Source organism: Gymnoscopelus microlampas (genome assembly GCF_963454915.1).
Source record: "Gymnoscopelus microlampas genome assembly, chromosome: 23".
Taxonomy (NCBI): domain Eukaryota; kingdom Metazoa; phylum Chordata; class Actinopteri; order Myctophiformes; family Myctophidae; genus Gymnoscopelus; species Gymnoscopelus microlampas.
This window is the reverse complement of record NC_139960.1, coordinates 18,956,866-18,977,217: the sequence shown is the minus strand read 5'-3', so window position 1 is coordinate 18,977,217 and position 20,352 is coordinate 18,956,866. Positions and strand designations below refer to the sequence as shown.

The 20,352-nt window shown below is 41.6% G+C and overlaps 1 protein-coding gene across 1 annotated transcript; it reads right to left on the bottom strand.

Annotated features, from left to right (window-relative positions):
* Nucleotides 1-4,893: 4,893 nt before the first annotated feature.
* Nucleotides 4,894-19,656, bottom strand: adm2a (adrenomedullin 2a). The gene is made up of 3 exons (XM_084050370.1): nt 19,536-19,656; nt 18,892-19,109; nt 4,894-9,159 (listed from the first exon to the last, which is right to left on the bottom strand). The coding sequence occupies exons 2-3, from the start codon at nt 18,990-18,992 to the stop codon at nt 8,727-8,729; spliced, it is 534 nt and encodes a 177-aa protein (XP_083906496.1). The 5' UTR covers nt 18,993-19,109; nt 19,536-19,656; the 3' UTR covers nt 4,894-8,726.
* Between the last annotated feature and the right edge of the window lie 696 nt (nt 19,657-20,352).

Genomic DNA, 20,352 nt, shown 5'->3' with positions numbered 1-20,352 from the left:
ACGTTGAATGATGCAACACCACAGTGAGCTTGATTTGATTTGATTTGATTTGATTTATTTGCACAACATTTTTGTATACATTTACAGGACATGTTAGTTATTTCCGAGGGAAACATTACGTGATAGTTGTTGTGCCGGTGAGGTAAGAAACCCTGGGGGGCTTATGTAAGAACCTCACCGTCTACATTACATATAATGAGAGTTATTTAATATTAAAAACAAAAAAAAAAAGAAAATATAAAAGTATATACCTATGATAAAGGGTATAGGACATTGATCAAAATAAAAATAAAAGTACAAGACTGAGCAGAAGAGACAGAACAAAAACAAAACAACAAAAAGTATTGAACAAAGCAAAACAATTATGCTGTTACATTCATGTGAATAAGGATTAAATTATGAATAAGGATTAAATTAGATCCTTATTCAGATGCTTACAGACAGATGTAAAAATCACTCCCTAAACTAGAAAGAGTGCTCCTCAGAGCACAGGTCAGGTAGGTTATTGTGGGCCAGCAATGTTCGGAATTCGACAATCAGGATGGAATATGAAAAATCGGATGGATCCGTCTTGATCACTTGACTGTAGAGATAATGTGTACTGATTTGTGGGAAATTTGGGTAAAATCTGAAGGAGTAATATTAAAAATATATATATATCACATAAGTCGGCCTCCTGGTGGTGCTATAAAAGGCAGATGTGAAAAATGCAGGGCAAAGGTTTTTACTTGGCATCTAGGGAGTGCACATACAAAGTTTTACACAGATGGTGCAGTTACAGGTAAAAACACGAATCATCCTGTTATAGCGCCACCATGAGGCTGATTTAAACATTTCAAGTGGCATTTCTTCCTCGGCCTAGTGGGAATGTGCGTGCAAAATGTCACGGATATTGCACGCTGTGTTCATGATTTGAGGGATTTTGTTTAAAATGGAGCACTCCTGCACATTTTGGAAGCCAATCTTAGCCAATCAGTATGAGACCCGTTTCGTTTAATGACTATAGAGATAATGTGTACCGATTTGCGTGATGTTTGGACAAAATCTGTAGGAGTACTGTGAACATTTTCTTTTTGCAAAATGGGCCTCCTGGTGGCACTATAACGGGCCCATGTGAAAAATCTTGGGCAGAGGTTCTGCTCTGGCATCCAGGGAGTGTGTGCACAGTTTCGCTGTGATCAAGCCAACAGTGTCGGAGATTAGCTGTTCACAGACAGACACACACACACGCGGACAGACGGACGGACGGACAGGGTGCAAAACATTCTCGGCCATGCCTTTCGGCCTGGCGGAGACAATGAACGTCCCTCAAGGTCTTGTGACCTGTTCCCATTTAGTCTTGTGATAGGACACAGTTTCAGCTGACATACTGCAGTTGGAGCGGTGCAGGAGGGTTCTGGAAGCACGCGGCACGCCTGACCAACTTTCTTAACCTGCTTCTCAAAGTTAAGGTTCCCATCGAAAATTACATCCAGGTTCCTTGCAGAAGGTTTGGAATATGGTCACAAAGAGCCTAGATTTCTCTGAATGGAGTTGGTGGAGTGTTGGAGGGCAGTTAGCAATATCTCATGATGATGAGGATGAGGAGCTACCAAGCATTACAGAATGAGTTGTGCCTGGTAGATAGGCTCTAAACCAATTAAGACATGGGTTTTCAACTGATTATGAACCAGGGACCACCACCCTGACTGCACCCTGACTGAGAATCAACCTGGGGACCACTGTGGGGGGGATATGGGCGTGGTGTGGGGGGAAAGGAGGTAAAAAGGAGGTCATTTGACACTTTAAGTAGTGCCGTCGCAGGCGTCTCTGTCTAATGTAATGCATTACACAACTTTATTGCACATTGCTACTGGAAGCCTTTATCTCCCCTCAGCCTCTCATCTAGACTGTATACTCCCCCTATATAAATAAAGGCACAACATTTCCAGGTCGGATGTCGGATGCTCTTATCCGCGTACATTTTCAGACCCATTACATCAGCAGGAGGGCATATTGGCAACTTTAACATCTCATGAAATAGACACGTTGAATGATGCAACACCACAGTGAGCTTGATTTGATTTGATTTGATTTGATTTGATTTATTTGCACAACATTTTTGTATACATTTACAGGACATGTTAGTTATTTCCGAGGGAAACATTACGTGATAGTTGTTGTGCCGGTGAGGTAAGAAACCCTGGGGGGCTTATGTAAGAACCTCACCGTTTACATTACATATAATGAGAGTTATTTAATATTAAAAAAAAAAGAAAAAAGAAAATATAAAAGTATATACCTATGATAAAGGGTATAGGACATTGATCAAAATAAAAGTACAAGACTGAGCAGAAGAGACTGAACAAAAACAAAACAAAACAACAAAAAGTATTGAACAAAGCAAAACAATTATGCTGTTACATTCATGTGAATAAGGATTAAATTATGAATAAGGATTAAATTAGATCCTTATTCAGATGCTTACAGACAGATGTAAAAATCACTCCCTAAACTAGAAAGAGTGCTCCTCAGAGCACAGGTCAGGTAGGTTATTGTGGGCCAGCAATGTTCGGAATTCGACAATCAGGATGGAATATGAAAAATCGGATGGATCCGTCTTGATCACTTGACTGTAGAGATAATGTGTACTGATTTTTGGGAAATTTGGGTAAAATCTGAAGGAGTAATATTAAAAATATATATATATCACATAAGTCGGCCTCCTGGTGGTGCTATAAAAGGCAGATGTGAAAAATGCAGGGCAAAGGTTTTTACTTGGCATCTAGGGAGTGCACATACAAAGTTTTACACAGATGGTGCAGTTACAGGTAAAAACACGAATCATCCTGTTATAGCGCCACCATGAGGCTGATTTAAACATTTCAAGTGGCATTTCTTCCTCGGCCTAGTGGGAATGTGCGTGCAAAATGTCACGGATATTGCACGCTGTGTTCATGATTTGAGGGATTTTGTTTAAAATGGAGCACTCCTGCACATTTTGGAAGCCAATCTTAGCCAATCAGTATGAGACCCGTTTCGTTTAATGACTATAGAGATAATGTGTACCGATTTGCGTGATGTTTGGACAAAATCTGTAGGAGTACTGTGAACATTTTCTTTTTGCAAAATGGGCCTCCTGGTGGCACTATAACGGGCCCATGTGAAAAATCTTGGGCAGAGGTTCTGCTCTGGCATCCAGGGAGTGTGTGCACAGTTTCGCTGTGATCAAGCCAACAGTGTCGGAAATTAGCTGTTCACAGACAGACACACACACACGCGGACAGACGGACGGACGGACAGGGTGCAAAACATTCTCGGCCATGCCTTTCGGCCTGGCGGAGACAATGAACGTCCCTCAAGGTCTTGTGACCTGTTCCCATTTAGTCTTGTGATAGGACACAGTTTCAGCTGACATACTGCAGTTGGAGCGGTGCAGGAGGATTTGACTAAACATTGCTGTTGTGTCTCAGATGTCATAGACACACAGAAAGGTCTGACGGAGGTAGCCTACTATAGCTGGTAGCTTGACAAACATATTTTGGTTTTCTGGTCCAGTGAAGAAAGGTTCAATGTTCAATAATGTGGTGGCCACATGACGATTATATAAACCTTGAAAATGGACTCATTGTTGATTTCAGAATTTGATTTGTAATTGATTTTAATTGCAATACTTGGGTTGGGTTAAAATGTTGTTTTGTTGTAACTCAGCGGCATGTAAAATGAGGACCTCTCCCTTGTTCCCGAGGTTCAAATGAAGGTTGATGATGTGCTTTTGAGCAGTTGGCTTAGTTGGTTTAGATGATGTTTCATTGTAGCGGAAAAGAGCAGCTGGAGATTAATCCTCAAAACCTTAGTGGCAAGTTTAGCTGATAAGTAGAGAGGCTGGCTGACCAATAACTGGGGTGCTGAAGTACCCTTGAGCAGGGCAATGAAGCATGACATAACTCCACCTTTTCTGAAGAAATGCAAGTGTGTCTGGAAAATATCAAATTTCCATTGCCTTGTGTAAACAATTAAGTAATGTCCTCCCTCCCTCCTTCCACCAACAGGCTGCTGACTCTACCATCTGTGCACCAGTTGCATTTGTGGCTCCAGCCAATCCCACTGTCACTCATTAACTCTGCCCGGTCATACAACCCTCTCCTCAAACCTTTATTCCGGCTTACTCTATGTCCTTGTCACACTGCTCTGACGTTTGCCATAATTGCATTCTCTTTCTACCTCTTCCTGACGTCCTGTTTGTTTGTTCTGTCATTCCTGGACATGTAATGATTGACTTAGTTGAAGACTATATAGGGTCAATGCAGCCTGGTCAAGGTTATATTAACACAGTAGCTTATACATATACTTATACATATGAGGCAGATGTTTTTAAATGGTCTGTGGGTGGGCTCCAGTGGGTCCCCAGACAAATCTGATTTCGATATAGTTCAATTCACTTGAAATTATGAATGAATTACTTGATTAGTCTTTGGCATGAAAACATTTCAAAACCACTGGACTAAAAAAGTAAGTAAGTAAGTCATTGAGTGGCCCATAGTAGTGTGTGGAGGCATTTTGGTCATATTCTTTTTTTATTTTATAGAGTAGGCTCTTTGGTACACATGTAAGCACACACACATGCAAGCACACACACAGACACACACAGACACGCGCACACACACGCGCACGCACACACACACACACACACACACACACACACACACACACACACACACACACACACACACACACACACACACACACACACACACACACACACACACACACACACACACACACACACACACACACACACACACACACACACACACACACACACACATTTTTGCCCTCTCAAAGTTAAATTAACACTCAGGAGTTTTTGGTGCACACATGAACTCGCACATTCTTTCTCAAATCAGAAGCACATTATGCATCAACTCACTACATCGTGTTTCTTTATTTTACAAAGAGTGAAGGACATTTTCAAACAGTAACATTTAACTACAGTTAGGATTTATTTTATTTCCTTTCCTAACATAAAGTAAAGTTTAAGGAGCATGGAAAATACAACATAAATAGTCTTTGGTGACATACAGATATCAAACATACAAAGTTTAACTTAAATACATTACTTTCTTAAATAAGTTGGCTAAATAAGATATTCACAAGTGGACATTATATTCACAAATCATCCTGAGCCCCACATGGAGCGAAGGCTACTGGCACATCTTCATACAATCATTCATTGAGATCCTCATCCAACGCAAATATAACAGAATTCTCATTGCTCTTTCACAAGTTACAATGGTTGAAATCCAAGTGGTGAGTAACCAACAACAACATGCACGCTTGCGTTAAAGTGCTTTCCTGCAATCCTAAGAAAAGAGAGATCTGACTCTGAAATGTAAAATCAGTAGACAGGAATTTACTAGTATCCATCACACAACGTGTACATCTGTGACAACACTTAACACCTTCCTGTTCCTGTATTACTAGGAAGTAAAGACACTATTACATGGGTTTGAGAATGACTGTAACGTGTTTCTCTTGATACATACATATACTGGGAGATATTAGTGGTCAAAAGGCCCATTTACTCGAGAAAACGACCCTCCAATGACATCAATGTTCTGTCACAAAGACACACTTTAACAGAGATTATGAGCGACATAAAAAAAAAGATTCAACACAAAATATGTTTCCTGATATGCTGTGCATGGCATGTCAAACATAAATGTACACAAACAAACACACACACACAAACACACATACCTGTACACACCATACATATTCTGTGGTGTGTGTGTGTTTGTGTATGTGTGCAAGTGCGTGTGTGTGGTGGTACAAGTTAAAAAGTAGAGAGATCCACCAAGGTTTGCAGCGTTTGAAAATAAGCTTTTTAATGATCTGTCACGAGACACTGATTAGCTCCATTACAGCAGGGAGAATGGCATGTTTCAAGTTCAGCAAGCCTTTGAACAGATTAGACTGAAGACCACAGAATCAACGATTAAATGACCTATGATCTTGGGCACCTGATGGGAGAGACAGGAGAAAAAGCGGACCTAAGGCAGAAATAGAAATCCCACTCTTGATAAAGAATATTAAGGCAAAAGCGACAGAAATCACAGAAGACAGCAGGCATAAAAGCACATTATTGTATGATGTAGATCACACACTGTAAAGTAAATGTCAAGTATTCTCAGGTATTTGGTGAATTTAAACCACTGCTCTTTGAGCAATACCATACTTGGATGTCTGTAAAAGAATGTTTTGCAAAACAAAGGAGAAACAAAACTTGTGATTTGTGGAAAACACAGCCTAAATTAATGTGACTAAATGTGACTACATTTCAAGTTACCATATGGTAATGCCTGTGGTTAGCCGTTTTTTATTCTAGAATTAATTATTATACATTTATAAAAAATATATATACTTTTCAAGACCAGTCAGATTTTAGAACGCTTGTTTGAAATAATTTTGAGTGCGTCTTCCGCCCACCATTTCAGAGGAGGACATAAATAGAGAGGACGGCCTTGGGCTATATATTTGTGTTGGCATTCTAGCACTTCACTGACTAATTTAAAAACTGGAACTCTTACTCTGGAAATTTTGGTCACTCTGGTTTCTCATTATAAAGCCACAATGTAACAGTAGAGGTTTTTGCCATTGGCTCGGGACTAATTTAAACTCATTTAACATACTACAACTTAACAGCACACATGCCAATGCCATTTTGTTTGTTGTATACAAGGTGTTGTCATGTACTGCATTTTGGGACTGTCAGGGACAGCTGACCTGAATATAGCTGCACAGTAACATTCTCAGAGTTATGATTTTACTGTGTGGTTACTGGTTAGACTGTTGTTCATAGATGTATTTTTGTGTTTTTTACTTTGAATGGAAGTCATTATCTAATTTGTGCTTTGGGCCAAAAAGTGCTCGAAAGGAATGAACAAATCGACAAAATTGGAGTCTTAATTTGGCTTACCCCACAGAGAGGCAAGTGCATAATATTAAAGGATTGGGCCTGGGATTTGCCAACTTTGAGCTCGTTGTTATTAGGCTGGGTAAAGCAAGGATATGGCTTTTTTGTGTTTTATAACAGTGAATGGTGCCCTAGAGCTTAACAGACATTGTACAGGCGTACAGCCCTTTTGTTAAGTTCCGGATTAAAATATCGTCATTGATATGATCATACGAAAACAGAGTTAGATGTTTCAATTTACGTAGCATGGTGCTTTTAAGCAATCTGTATTACAATCTGTATTCAATTGTTGCCTTTGCCATACCACATCCTGTCTAGTGTGATCAGCGTAATTTTTTAACTGTATTTTTGTATTTTTTCAAATGTAACATAGTCTCTTTGTCTCAAGACAATTATTAGCTCTGAATCAGGTGATGTCTGCAAGCTTTAGGTCTCCAAATGCCCGTGTGAGTGCATGTGAGCACACACACAGGACAGTATGTGTACTGTTACTGTACATGTACATGTATATGTTTTTGTGAGTGAAAGTGACAGTAGGCTTATGCACCCCCCGCCATGGCGGTACATGACTGAAGTGATTAGATCAGGTTTATTAAATTGCCATCAAGCTAAAGTCGTACCTCACAGGGAGAACTTATGAATCACGTGAAAGAGCTCATATTTCCTGGCTTGGACTCAGGGGACAACAGAAGCCAACAGTATTACAGCAAACGTTCTGCTGATCCATCATCCATCCAGGTTTCACTATGCCACCAGTGTTGGCCAACCATGGTGTTACACTGCGACACTGAAACTGATCCTCCATACCTCATTCTCAGTGTACACTCTTTCCCCAGTTCGATTTCAAGATGCTGTTTACACGTGGTCATAGTCTCAACTCACATGCTGTGGTTGGCTTCAGCTGTAAACTGTAGTCCTAAATCATCAGGTCCTGATGTGAGAGAGTCATTTAAGACAGAAGAATAGATTTCTAGTTGGCTCTGAGACGGGGGGTGTTCTAAAGTCCAGTCCAGACACTCCAAACCAACCCCCTGAACCCATCTTTGTGGATGTGAAAGGGTACTGGGAATCAGGACGCTCAGGATATTAAGGGGTAACGGGGTTCACTGGGTCATTTTGAGAGGTCTTTGGGAACACATCGGTTTTGACAGGGCTCCAGCTGTGAGATCAGGTTGAAATCCACATTAGGGGCTCAAGTGTTTGATCAATGAGCCGAGGCCTAAACACCGCCAGGGAGGTCAGTAGGCATTGCATCGGCAGGGCCAAGCCACTGGTGTTGAAGAGGGTGACTGGTAGACAAGCCTTTATTCTTACATTAACAGGATTAAAATGTTGAACTGGGGCCCTCTCAGCTTCTGCAGTGGTTAGGAGGGAGAAACAAAAAGAGTTTGACGAGACCCGAATGTCTCTTAGAAGATGTTATGTTCTCCGAGTGGGGGGAAATAATCAACCTGTGTGTGTGTGTGTGTGTGTGTGTGTGTGTGTGTGTGTGTGTGTGTGTGTGTGTGTTGGGGCGGGGAGGGGGGGGGGGGGGGGTCTTTCAGACGGATTCATTGTCAGTGAGTTTGAATCCTTTTTTCTTGAAATGTTTTCTGCACGAAGAGCAAAGAGAGGCACAAGTCATCCAAGAAGAATATAATTGTCATTTCAACAAATATATGGACTACATCAGACACTAAGGCAACGACTTTCAGTAATACATTAAAGAGATAAATATATGGAGCTAAACAGACTTGCTGTGGGTGTTTTGAGGAGCCAATCGGAGTATGGCTCAACCATAACTATGGGGACTCCTGGGGTTGATGGGGGAGTGGTCTTCTCTCCCACTCTGGCCAATCAGCTGGTAGAGCCGGTGGCTGAGGTTCTGCACCTGACAGGTGCCCAGGACACACCCCACCCTCATCAGCTGGGGGTGGTGATTGTGGTGGTGGTGGCCCCCCCGTGAGTGGACATGGCGACGGCTTCTCTTTGCCCTCCGGCGGACGTCTGAGCCCTCGGCTGGCCGCGCCCATGCCAGGCTAGGTGAGACTGGTGCTCGCCTGTCTGTAGGCTTCTTGTGTCTGAGGAAACTAGGAAGCCGTCTTTGAGTGTTGAGGACAATGGAGGCAGGGGTGGCATCTGTGGAGACAGCATGGTCAGAAGGCGTTTCTTGACTGAGGGGCTCCTGCTCTCTCTGGCCACTGGTCTTCTGGAGGAGGTCCCACCTGATGAGAACATGGAGAAAGGAGGTGGATGGTGAGTCAGCAGATCAAACGGTTGTTCTGGGTCAGAAGAGCCAGTTGTCTCATAGACCAATGTACAGAATGGCCTTCGTTGCCGTTTTTCCCCCCACAGTTCTGGATACCTAACATGATTAGGGCATGTCCACGTGGACACTGCGTTGCCCTCTTAATGCATCCGTGTTAATGGACTTAGTGGACTCACAGGTTCAAAACAGCACGTACCGCATCAATCCCCTTTACTATATTGTATAACCTCGGGTGATTCTGCTAGTCCAGTGGCCTCTTTAAAGAGTGACTGTCCAGAGAAGTGCGCTGTAACGTTTCGGGGAACGAGCCGTTCAGCAAACACAGCCCAGGTTGACTCTGGCTGCATAAAGCACTGAGAGAGAGGGAGGCTGCCTGGCCATCTGTTCATTGTTTGAAAAAGACACTGGCTGTTCACAACTTGAACCTGAGGGCTCATCTCCAAGCTGTCCCTGGTGTGTTTGTGCAGTGTGCATCGTGTCTCCTGGCCCTGTGTCTTAACCCATTAAGGCCTGAGGTTCCGATTCTACAAAATGTCTTCTAAATCCTAACAGTTTTTTGAAAGAACGTATGTTACGATGTCAGTGGTTTTCAAACTTTTTAATGTCAAGGACCCCAAAATGGATATGTATTTGGCTGTGGACCCCATCTCAAAATATATTTGTTCCAGGGACCCCCAGAAGCAAAGTTTTGAGTTACAAATGTTCGCTTTAAAAAAATATATATTCAAAGATTTGCACAAATTTTCTTGATTTTAAAAAAATAGCAGATCTACAAGCTCGTAGTGTGGCACTTGGTGCCGCGCTATGAGCTTGTAGATCTGCTATTTTTGAATAGCCAGAGTGTAAAATAATGCTTTTTAGCTCAAATCAAAAATGACACAGATGCGTTCCAGGCCCTGTGTCTTAATCCAGACCTACTGACTCTCAGGGGGCTGTAAATATGAGCCAGTTGCCATTAGTTGGTAAATAAAGGTGGATAAACTATGTAAAATAGTACAAATAGCACATCTTGTAATGATGTTTAAATATGGCAAAGCAGAAAGACGTTGCCAGTGGCTTCAGGTTCCGCTCTGTTTCCAACCACTCTTTTGGAGAGGCAGTAATGATGGTTGGTATAATTATAAAAAGAGTGTTCCATTTGTGAAATGCTGACTTGTGTTCATCACAAACGCCCAGTCTTTACCCATACATAGAGACTGGAATGTGAGAAATCACAGGGTGCACGGGGATGCTGGCGGGAACCAAACATATTCTACTACACTATACAGTGTATGCTTTGGGCCAGTGTTGATTTTGACAGCATATTTTGATTTTGTTTTAGTCATAGTCTTTCAGTTTCAGTCATATTTTAGTCATCTGAAATGTTTTACTTTTAGTCTAGTTTTAGTCGACTAAATATCATAAGATTTTAGTCGACTAAAACTACAGTTGATTTAGTCGACTAAAATGTATTTTGGCGGAGCCTTGATGGCGTCATAATGGCTGATTTTACACTTGGTTGCATGCTGAAAATAGCCGATCTACAAGCTCACAACGCGTCGTAGCGTGACACGTTGTGAGCTTGTAGATCTGCTATTTTCAGAGCGCAACACCCAAGCGTCTTTTAGTTCTACTGAATCTCTTCTCCACCAGTCCCTCACTAACATTTTAGTCTAGTTTTTATTTGTTGACGAAATTGTCAACATATTTAGTCTTAGTTTTAGTCATCATAGCTTAGTTTCTTTTTATTTTTATTACATTTTCGTCAGTGAAAAAAGGTAGTCGACGAACATTTTTCGTCATCATTTTAGTCGACGAAATCAACACTGCTTTGGGCTTGAGATCACTATTTGACATGCACATGTTTTGCTTTGTTTATTGCTTTACTCATTCAACAGATTAATGCCAGCCTCAGAGGTTAGAACCCTGGTGTCTGTCTGTCTTACAAAGCCAGGTGCATACAGTACAATGTCAGTGCCCAGGCAGTGCCAGCCAAGCACTATTGTCAGGACGAGGTCGTTATGCCAAGATTGGAGATCTTGGCATATGGCACCAATGGCGCCACCTCACCATGATCCACCCACCTGGTTTGCCATGCACATGATGTCTGACTGCAAGGGAATTGAGTCTGTGTCTAATGCAATGACATCGGCCTTGCACAAAATTTGCCAGTTTTGGTTTGTACGTTTGTTTGCAGTATGGGGCAGGGGAGTTCTCAGTTCCTCGATAACGGCAATTCTTTTCAAAACAAGGCTGTAATGTAATCTAGGGTGCAGATTTACTCGTGTTTTGTTATTTGAATCCCGGATAAAAAAACGTTAACACTCAGAGCAGACTGTCAAAAGAGGGCTTACTACTATGTAAACAAAGCACAATGGAAATCGTAGACAAAGGAAAACAAAAATAAAATGGCCAGTTATGGGAGCAAAGCTCAGGATTAGGACATCACTGTCCATGAGAATGTATTCCTTACCCAATCACCCTGCCTCTGAGAAATGTGGTGTGGTGGGACCGTTTACATTAACATTCCAGGCATTTAGCTCTTACCCACAGCGACTTACAAGAGCAGGCTGACGTTAAAGTCTTGCTCAAGCTCAACGAGACACAATGGCTGTTGATGGGCACACACGTTGGCCATTTCGACCTGTGGCCCCTCTTTTACTGGAAAGCTTTCCTCACTATCGGGCCACCTAGTTGTTTCACTTTCATATGAACCTGCTACCCTCTTGTAGCAGGACCGGACTTTGTGTCTCCGTGTCTACAGTTCCCTGAATGTAACACGCCGTCCTGGACCTTTGACATACAGCAGTGCCCACTTTGACAGTGAGGTTGTCTGAAATTGACGGAAAGCCCCAAATACCTTTTTGGTTACTACAGGGGAAAGGACAAATAAGAACGACTCTTTAAAGTAGGCCAAAACATGTTTGCTTTTATCAAGTGTTTGGCCTTTCAAGGGGGTACTTAGGATCACCCACCCCAGTACTTAGACAACTTGGCCTGAAAAACCTGAGAACTGATACTTGCTTTAAATATTTTAAACATTTGAATTAACCCATTAAGACCTGGGACGCATCTGTGTCATTTTTGGATTTGAGCAAAAAAAAACAAAAACTATACAAAAATATATACAAGCTCATAGCGCAGCACAGAGTGCCGCGCTATGAACATTTTTAACACAAATCTATGCTTCTGGGGGGTCCCTGGAACAAAATGTTTTGAGATCTGGGGGGTCCGTGGCCAAATACGTATAATTTTGGGGGTCATTGACAATTAGGAAAAAGTTTGAGAACCACTGATATAGCAATATACGATTTTTTAGAAAACTGTTGGGATTTAGAATCAAACCTTTGTAGAATCGGCTTCAGGTCTTAATGGGTTGACTCATAGCTCACAGGCAAAAACAATTCTTGACTGAGAACTGCAGTATGATAGTGGACTACAGGATAAATCTTTTGACCAAAGTTATAAATGTCAGTCAACACTGTCTCAAACTCTCTGTTGTACACTGGTGCTGCTTTCCCTGAGTAAGCCTTTTGACTGCCATACTAAACTACCGGACTTGCCAATTAAGAGACTAATCCCGCAAATTGACAGCAATCAAGATCTTTGTTGTTGGCAGAGGATCAAAGATAGCAGAGCCCTCTTTTGTAAAATGGTTCACTCAGCTCCAGGTGTTCAACAACATGCCTGATCTAATAAGCTTAATGGTATTAAGGCTGAAAGTCCCTTTGACTGAAGATGATGCTGGGGATTTTAAAGTTCGGTAAAAGGGTAAGTTCATCCCCCATTTATTTTTAGATTAACCCCATATTAGACTAGCGGTGCTAATTCTGAGTTCTGGAATCAAACCTTTGTGAAACCAGACACTTCCTGATGCCAAGCTCTTAGCTGACATGCTCCCACCCAACGGTACCAGGGCCTTGATTCAGTAGGTGATTATACCCAGGGCGGACGGAGCTTATCATAATCACCAGTAAATATGGTACATTCCTTAAGAAAACAGTGGGGAAATTGTTGTCAAGAAGGAAAAGGCGATTTATTTCCAAAAGAAACCTTGTTTCAACTTGTGCTTCTAAACTGTTGATGTTTTTATAACTAATAGGCTCTATGTACAGCAGCCATATTGGGAAGGAATTGGGCCCCTTCCTTCACAGGTGTTACCAATGATACTAATTAAGGCTCAGTGCCATTTAGTGTGGCATAGTGGTTGTCTTATTTTCAAGGACCCCCATAACTCTGAGAGTGTACAAACACTCTCAGAGTTACACACCCACCATAAGGGACCATTTGGGAACCAAAATGGAGTGTTTCTAGTGAGCCAACATGCACGTTATCAGCACCCTGACCAGAATGGAACAGAGCCTTCATTAGTATCATTGGTAACACCTGTGAAGGAAGTAAGAAGAGGCCCAATTTCTTTCCAATATGGCTGCTGTGCATAGAGCCTATTGAGGCAGAAAGGTCAAACCTTGCATACTTAGATGACAGAAAATGACACAGATGGAAAGGAAAGGCTGCCACGTTAAAGCCATTATGATGACTCATCTGCCTCCTTTCTCTCGCTCGTTTGATGAGCAGACCACACCATGAGATCATCAATCCTCCCGCAAACCGCCCAGCGAGAATGCTACACTGACTTAGCCACCAAATTGTTCACAATCACAGCATCAAACGGTCGTCTCCTCCCTCCCTCTGGTTTTTATTTAAACCACTTGATACCTCTCCATAAACCGGTCTCTTATAAATACACTATACTGTATGTGTATATACACATTCATGTCTCCCTGCATGGTTCGGTTTTCTTCACAGAACGGAAACCTGTGCTTTATGGACGTGGAGGGTGGAATTTAGGTCTTAACCGCTAATCCACAGTGGAATTCTCTGCACAACGGGGTCGCGTTGCTTTCCCCTCGGAGCCCAGGCCTGGTCACTGCGACCCCCGCGGGGCAGAGTGACATGCAAGTATTTATGAGGTTCACGGGTCTCTGCACAGTCCAAGGCAAGCCACTGGGTCTGTGTTTACACCATGGCCCCCCATCGGAACACGTACATTCACAGAGCGCCATATAAGTGGCCTCACTTGAGACAGTTTACTATAAGAGGGAATACTGGCTTCAATCACCCTCCTGCGAGGGTAAACGTGCCTTCTGAGAAGGCGAAAGAGATAAAGCGAAAAGTAATGTTCTTGTTATTGTTTGATATGGCATAAACATGTCAGAATCTAGATAGTAAATTGACGTTTACGGTTGTGTACGCCGGTGGCATGTGCTGTCCTCTCGACAAACATCCTCTGTGAAAATGTATTGAGCAATTTGAGCCCATCTTTTCCTGAGATAAATATTATGTTAAGACTTGCCTATGATGGATGTCTGTGAACTCCAGGCACAGGGGTTCCTTGACCCCATGCTGCACGAGTCACTCACTGTTCAAGAAAGCAAGTTCATGATTTAGCAGGTTGTTTTGGGGGGTTGATTATTTGGACCTGCGGGTGTCCAAGCAAATCCACGCACACGCACACCTGCAAGTGAGGGTCATATTTGGTTCAGACAGAAGTGCAGAGCATGGACATGGGCAACAAAAGTTTTACCACAAACGAACAAGCACCGCCACTTTCCCACTGCTTGAATCTGAAATGTAAAGCCGCTACACTCTCTAAAAGCCATATTTAACTTGTTCTTTGGCTCTGGACCCTGACTATTTTCCTCTCATGAAAACCTCACATAATTATGTGAAGAGTGACAATGGAGTGTAGCGCTGAAACCTACTCGAAGAAGAGGCCGTTTCTCCTTGTTTGTAAAGAGCTGCACATTGTTACTGTAGAATAGATCTGTGGGGTCCTTATCTGGACACAAAGGAGCAACAAGGGCACAAACAGAAGAATGATAGAACTCTAACCACGAATATCATAAAGAGAGAGGGGGGAAAAACGAGATCAGCGAGCATGTGGCGATAAAAGAACAGTATGTGATAGAGCTAAGAAAAAATGGGAATTTACTGTCCTACTAGATAACAGACAAGGCATTTAAGACAGATATGAAGTACATGAATAATGTTACACAGCAATGTGACAGGTGTGAAACTAAAGCCACTCATTAAGAATACATTTTCATAGATTGTTTTGTTCAAATACACTGTTCACCCTACACCATACAGTCTCCATAGACAACTTATTGATAGTCCAATAAGTGCCTTTTAGTTACTGTGTAATTCAATTATCATATCTCAAAAGCCCCATGACAACCACAAACATGAGCCACATTTGGGTTCTTGTGCCCTAGAGTTGTAAACACACTGCAAAATCGAGGCCCTTAACTGACCTCTGAGAGTATACAAATAGACCCGTAACGGTCCATTGTTTTCTCTGGATTCAATTAACACTGGATTTTGGAGTGTAGAAAGGCAGATTTGTAGGCGGAGGCATAATGGATGAGGCCTGAGCAACAAACACACAGAGGAAACAAGAGCTCTGCCTCCCTTTGTTTTGATCAGGTTTCAGCAGCAGGTGTTTTCCAGGTGAACACACAACACACACGCGCGCGCGCGCACGCGCACACACACACACACACACACACACACACACACACACACACACACACACACACACACACACACACACACACACACACACACACACACACACACACACACACACCTATGGAGGGGCTGGATAGAGTGATATCTGATATCCTCAGAACATCATTAACTTGACTGTAAGACCATCACCGTCGTTCCTCAGTGTTCATTTAAGAGTGACCCTTACGAGTTCATTTAGGTCAATTCTCTATATAATGATCATATTATATATAGACATATATAGTACACATATGGACAAACACATTGTGTTGAGCTCAATGGGCGTGTGTGTGTGTGTGTGTGTGTGTGTGTGTGTGTGTGTGTGTGTGTGTGTGTGTGTGTGTGTGTGTGTGTGTGTGTGTGTGTGTGTGTGTGTGTGTGTGTGTGTGTGTGTGTGTGTGTGGGGGGTCTAACCTGGCATCCCACCCTAACCTGACGTCCCTATATTTTGGGCATGTCATTATAGTTGAAAATCAAATGACATTTCTGAAAATAGCACAAGCCTTTGAAATGTTCTGTGAGCTTGTAGATTGGCTATTTTTGCTAGTTTAGATTTCTTTTTTTTAACTGGGCTTAAGTGTTATGTGGCTCCATTGAGGTGTTGTGATTACAGTTATCCAGCACACAGCAATGACACTGTACAGGTAGGCACAGGGCAGGTGTTGTTCTACTGTCCACCAAAAGGGGGCATACTGACACTGAATCTACTTAGCGCTTCCTCATTGCCTAGTACACTGTAACTACACTGTAACTCCTGGCAGCTATTTCCTCGTTGGTTAATGATGGATGTGTGTGTGTGTGTGTGTGTGTGTGTGTGTGTGTGTGTGTGTGTGTGTGTGTGTGTGTGTGTGTGTGTGTGTGTGTGTGTGTGTGTGTGTGTGTGTGTGTGTGTGTGTTTTGTGCAGCTAATTTTACAGTCATCAGCTGCACCAGGGTGGAAAAATACAGGTAGAGCCTCCTCAATACTGAATAAGATACATATCAATTAATGCTAGAGGGAGAAGGCTGTACACATGCCAGAGAAAACTGGTTTTCACGCCTTAGAAATTACTATTTTAAGTGCTGAGATTAAACTAAACAAAAGAATGTCAACAAAAACACCACATTACTCTAAATATCAACGCCAGTGGGGTCAGACTAGTAGAATAAAGAAAAAAGCGAGCAGGAAAGGAAGAATCTGTGAATAAATAAATACTGTATAACCTGCCTAGGTTGCATGTATGCATATAGTCTCACATGTTTGGATTGTGCAAATAACATTGTGGAAAGATACTGCACATTTTAATGACCAGTAAACTAACTAACTCTATAAGCTAAACATAAAGGATTTTACTGTGTGAGAAGTTCACTGCAGTGTAGTAGGCCTATACAGACTGTAGGCCTATATACTAATTTACGGTACTGTATACAATATTTGACAACTGAACTTAAGTCACTGTTTTCAAGGTCAAACTTTCTAAACCACTGGTTCTCAACGTGGGGTCCCAGGGGTCCCTCGTGTGGTTCCATGAGGTCCCCCCAGCTAAATTATTGTATTAGTAAGGAATTTAGATTGGGATCCCAGAGTTAAAAGTGCATCAAACTGGGGGTCCTTGAAACTAAAAAGGTTGAACAATGAGAATCACAGCCAATATATCCACCTATTTTAAGTATTAGGCTTTATTAAAGTATTTTGTTAATGGTCATTGCCTGATCACCTCATCCAACAATGAACTGATTCATTCTCCACAATGACACAGACGTCACCCAAGTAAAATAATAACGCAAATGAAGCCATGATCTAATCTACAAAGCTCAGCACGCGGTGCCAATCACTGGACTATTAAATGAAACAACATTAGCACTAGGAACGCGCTCTTTTATCTCAGTGAATAGAGGTTTAGGCTACTGTCTATTATTCTATTGCATCACGCATAGGTTTTGACCGGTTACCGGAAGACTCGCCCCAAAACACACTCGCGCCTTTTTCTTTAGCGGACCGGTCGCCCCCAGTGGTTCTTGTTGTATTCTTGTCTTTTTAGATTTTACTGAGGTTACGTTTAGGAATAAAGTTAGGTTTAAGCATAGACAGTTTTACTGAGGTTAAGTTTAGGAATAAGGTTAGATTTTAGTAATAGGATACTGAGGTTACGTTTAGGAATACCTGGTGGCGACGGCGACCGTACCGAGGACGTCGGATCAGACCCGGGGTGAGTGTGTTTTGGGGCGATTGTTCTTGTATTCCTTTGGCCTCATGCCGGCGTCTCCACTTTATCCACTTTATCCACTATCATCCCAGTATCCATCACATTAGATTGCATTTCACAACACTGCACGGTGTGTCCTATATTAAGCTAATACATTCAGCCTATAACATGATTAGCTAGTGAATGAAATCCACATAAAGTTTAATTTAACAGAGTTGAGAAGCCAAATTGAGCTCAAAGCACGCTTTTCATCTAAAATAAAATGCTCTTTCATCTTCAGTGGTGGGAAAAGTATATATATATATTTTTTACTTAAGTAAAATGATCAATGCTGTTAAGCTGTAATGTAGAAACACTCTGTTAAGTAAAAGCCCGGTAATCAATATTTACTTGAGCAAAAGTACAAACGTATTGGCATCAAAATATACTTAAAGTACCAAAAGTAACTCATTCTGCAGAATGGCCCGTTTCACAAGGTATCAAATGTATAAAGATCTTTTGAAAATAGTAGATCTACTCACAATGCTTTGCATCCTGAGGCATTGTGAGCTTGTAGATTAAATAGGGCTGCAGTTAATCATTAACCACTTAATGTATGTTTTGTAATAATAATTCTAATCTACAAAGTAACTAGTAACTAGAGTTTTGAAATAACTGTAGTAAAACTGGAGTAAAAGTACAATAATTGCCAGTGGAATTGTACAGTGGAGTAGAAGTAAAAGTATATATTGAAAATTAGAAATACTCCAGTAAAGCAAAAGAATTGTAGGAAGTAGTACAGTACTTGAGTACATGTAGGCTACTTGGTTAGGCTACTTTCCACCACTGCCTACTAGTGAATGAAATCCACATAAAGTTCAACTTCACAAAGAAACCAAATTGAGGTCAAAGCACGCTTTTCATCTCAAATAAAATGGTATTTGATTGTACAATATGAAATGTCTTCCTACCTGTTGTTACTCTCAAGTCGCTCCTCGACCGTTAGAGCGGAGAGCTGCTGCAGAGACAGGAGGCTGATGCAACACACAGTGATCTGGAGAAGAGACCGCATCTCACCCTCTATCTAATACACCTGGAGTATTCAGAGTCAACCAGACTTTTTTATTTCCAAAAGTTTTGTGTGACCGGTGTCCAGGCAATGAGCTAATGTAGAGATGATCGAAGATTCCTGTAAAGTGCAGAACAGAAAACCCCCAAAAACATTAATTACATATTTCCCCACACACAACCTAAAACTAAGCAGGCTATAGTCTAGTACCTAGTTTAACAGTTAATCTAAATGCATGCTGGCCCAGGGGATTTGATTGGGATTTGTCCCTCATTCATTCAATTCATCTGTAGCCTATATCCTACTTTTAAAACACCAGAAACAAGTTTCATTCCATGATCACCATAGACCATTTAAAAGAGCTCAAATATAGGCAACTAAACAATAAAAGAGACATTTCCATTTAGCCTATACAATTGTAAAATAAATAAAAGAGAAAAAAAGGATCTCCTTTCAGTGTTAAACTTCTTCAACAAAATAAATCAAATGTTCTCAAATTAACGTTTTTTTATGTATTTATTATTATAATTATTTTAAAATCCTTACCCTTTAGAGAGTGTAATCACAAGTGAAAATCTGGATCTTTCTTGCCGTTATTATTTCCCACGGTTCCAAACGTGTTGGTCAAGATCAAGTTGTGTCTATAAGGCTACTGAGTGAAACTGAGCGCCAGAGGACATTGTGGGTTTAAATATTGAGTAGGCGGAGTTCAGCCACTGAAGTGCGCCGGGGTGTTGCTGCAAAGGTGCCGGTAGCACAGTGGTTCTCAACCTGTGGGTCGGGACCCCAGGGGAGTCCACACATTATTATTTTTTTGCGGGGGGGGGGGGGGTTCTTGGATCACCCGTCTCCTACCGCCCCCTAATACGCGAGGGGGCCGTGTTTTTTCAATTACTTTTTTCATTTATTTTTAATATTTTTTTGGGAAAATGAAAAAAATAAAATACAAAAAATATATGTTTTTGATGAATCTAACATGGTTAAAATGGAGTTTGAAGTTACAATGGGTTTGTATAGGAAGGGGGCGTGTCTGATAAAATGAAAATCAAATATCTAAATACTGAATCGAGCAACTTAAAAACTGTCTGGGGTTTACAAATTTTCCCAATTTGTTCTATCTTTTAACTGTACTTCTATTTTGGCAAATACTACACTCTTATATTGTACTTTTGACCTCCTTGTTGTGTTGTATTTGGGGGTCTAAAGAACAGTGTATACTAGTACTAGTTTATACTAATACTAGAGGACACAAATCCTAATTCAGGTGCCCACTCGTCCAGGTACCCACATGTCCCTAGTGCCCAGATGGTTTTGGTGCCCACCTCTCCAGGTGCCCACTGGTCCTAGCACCCAGTTATCTCAA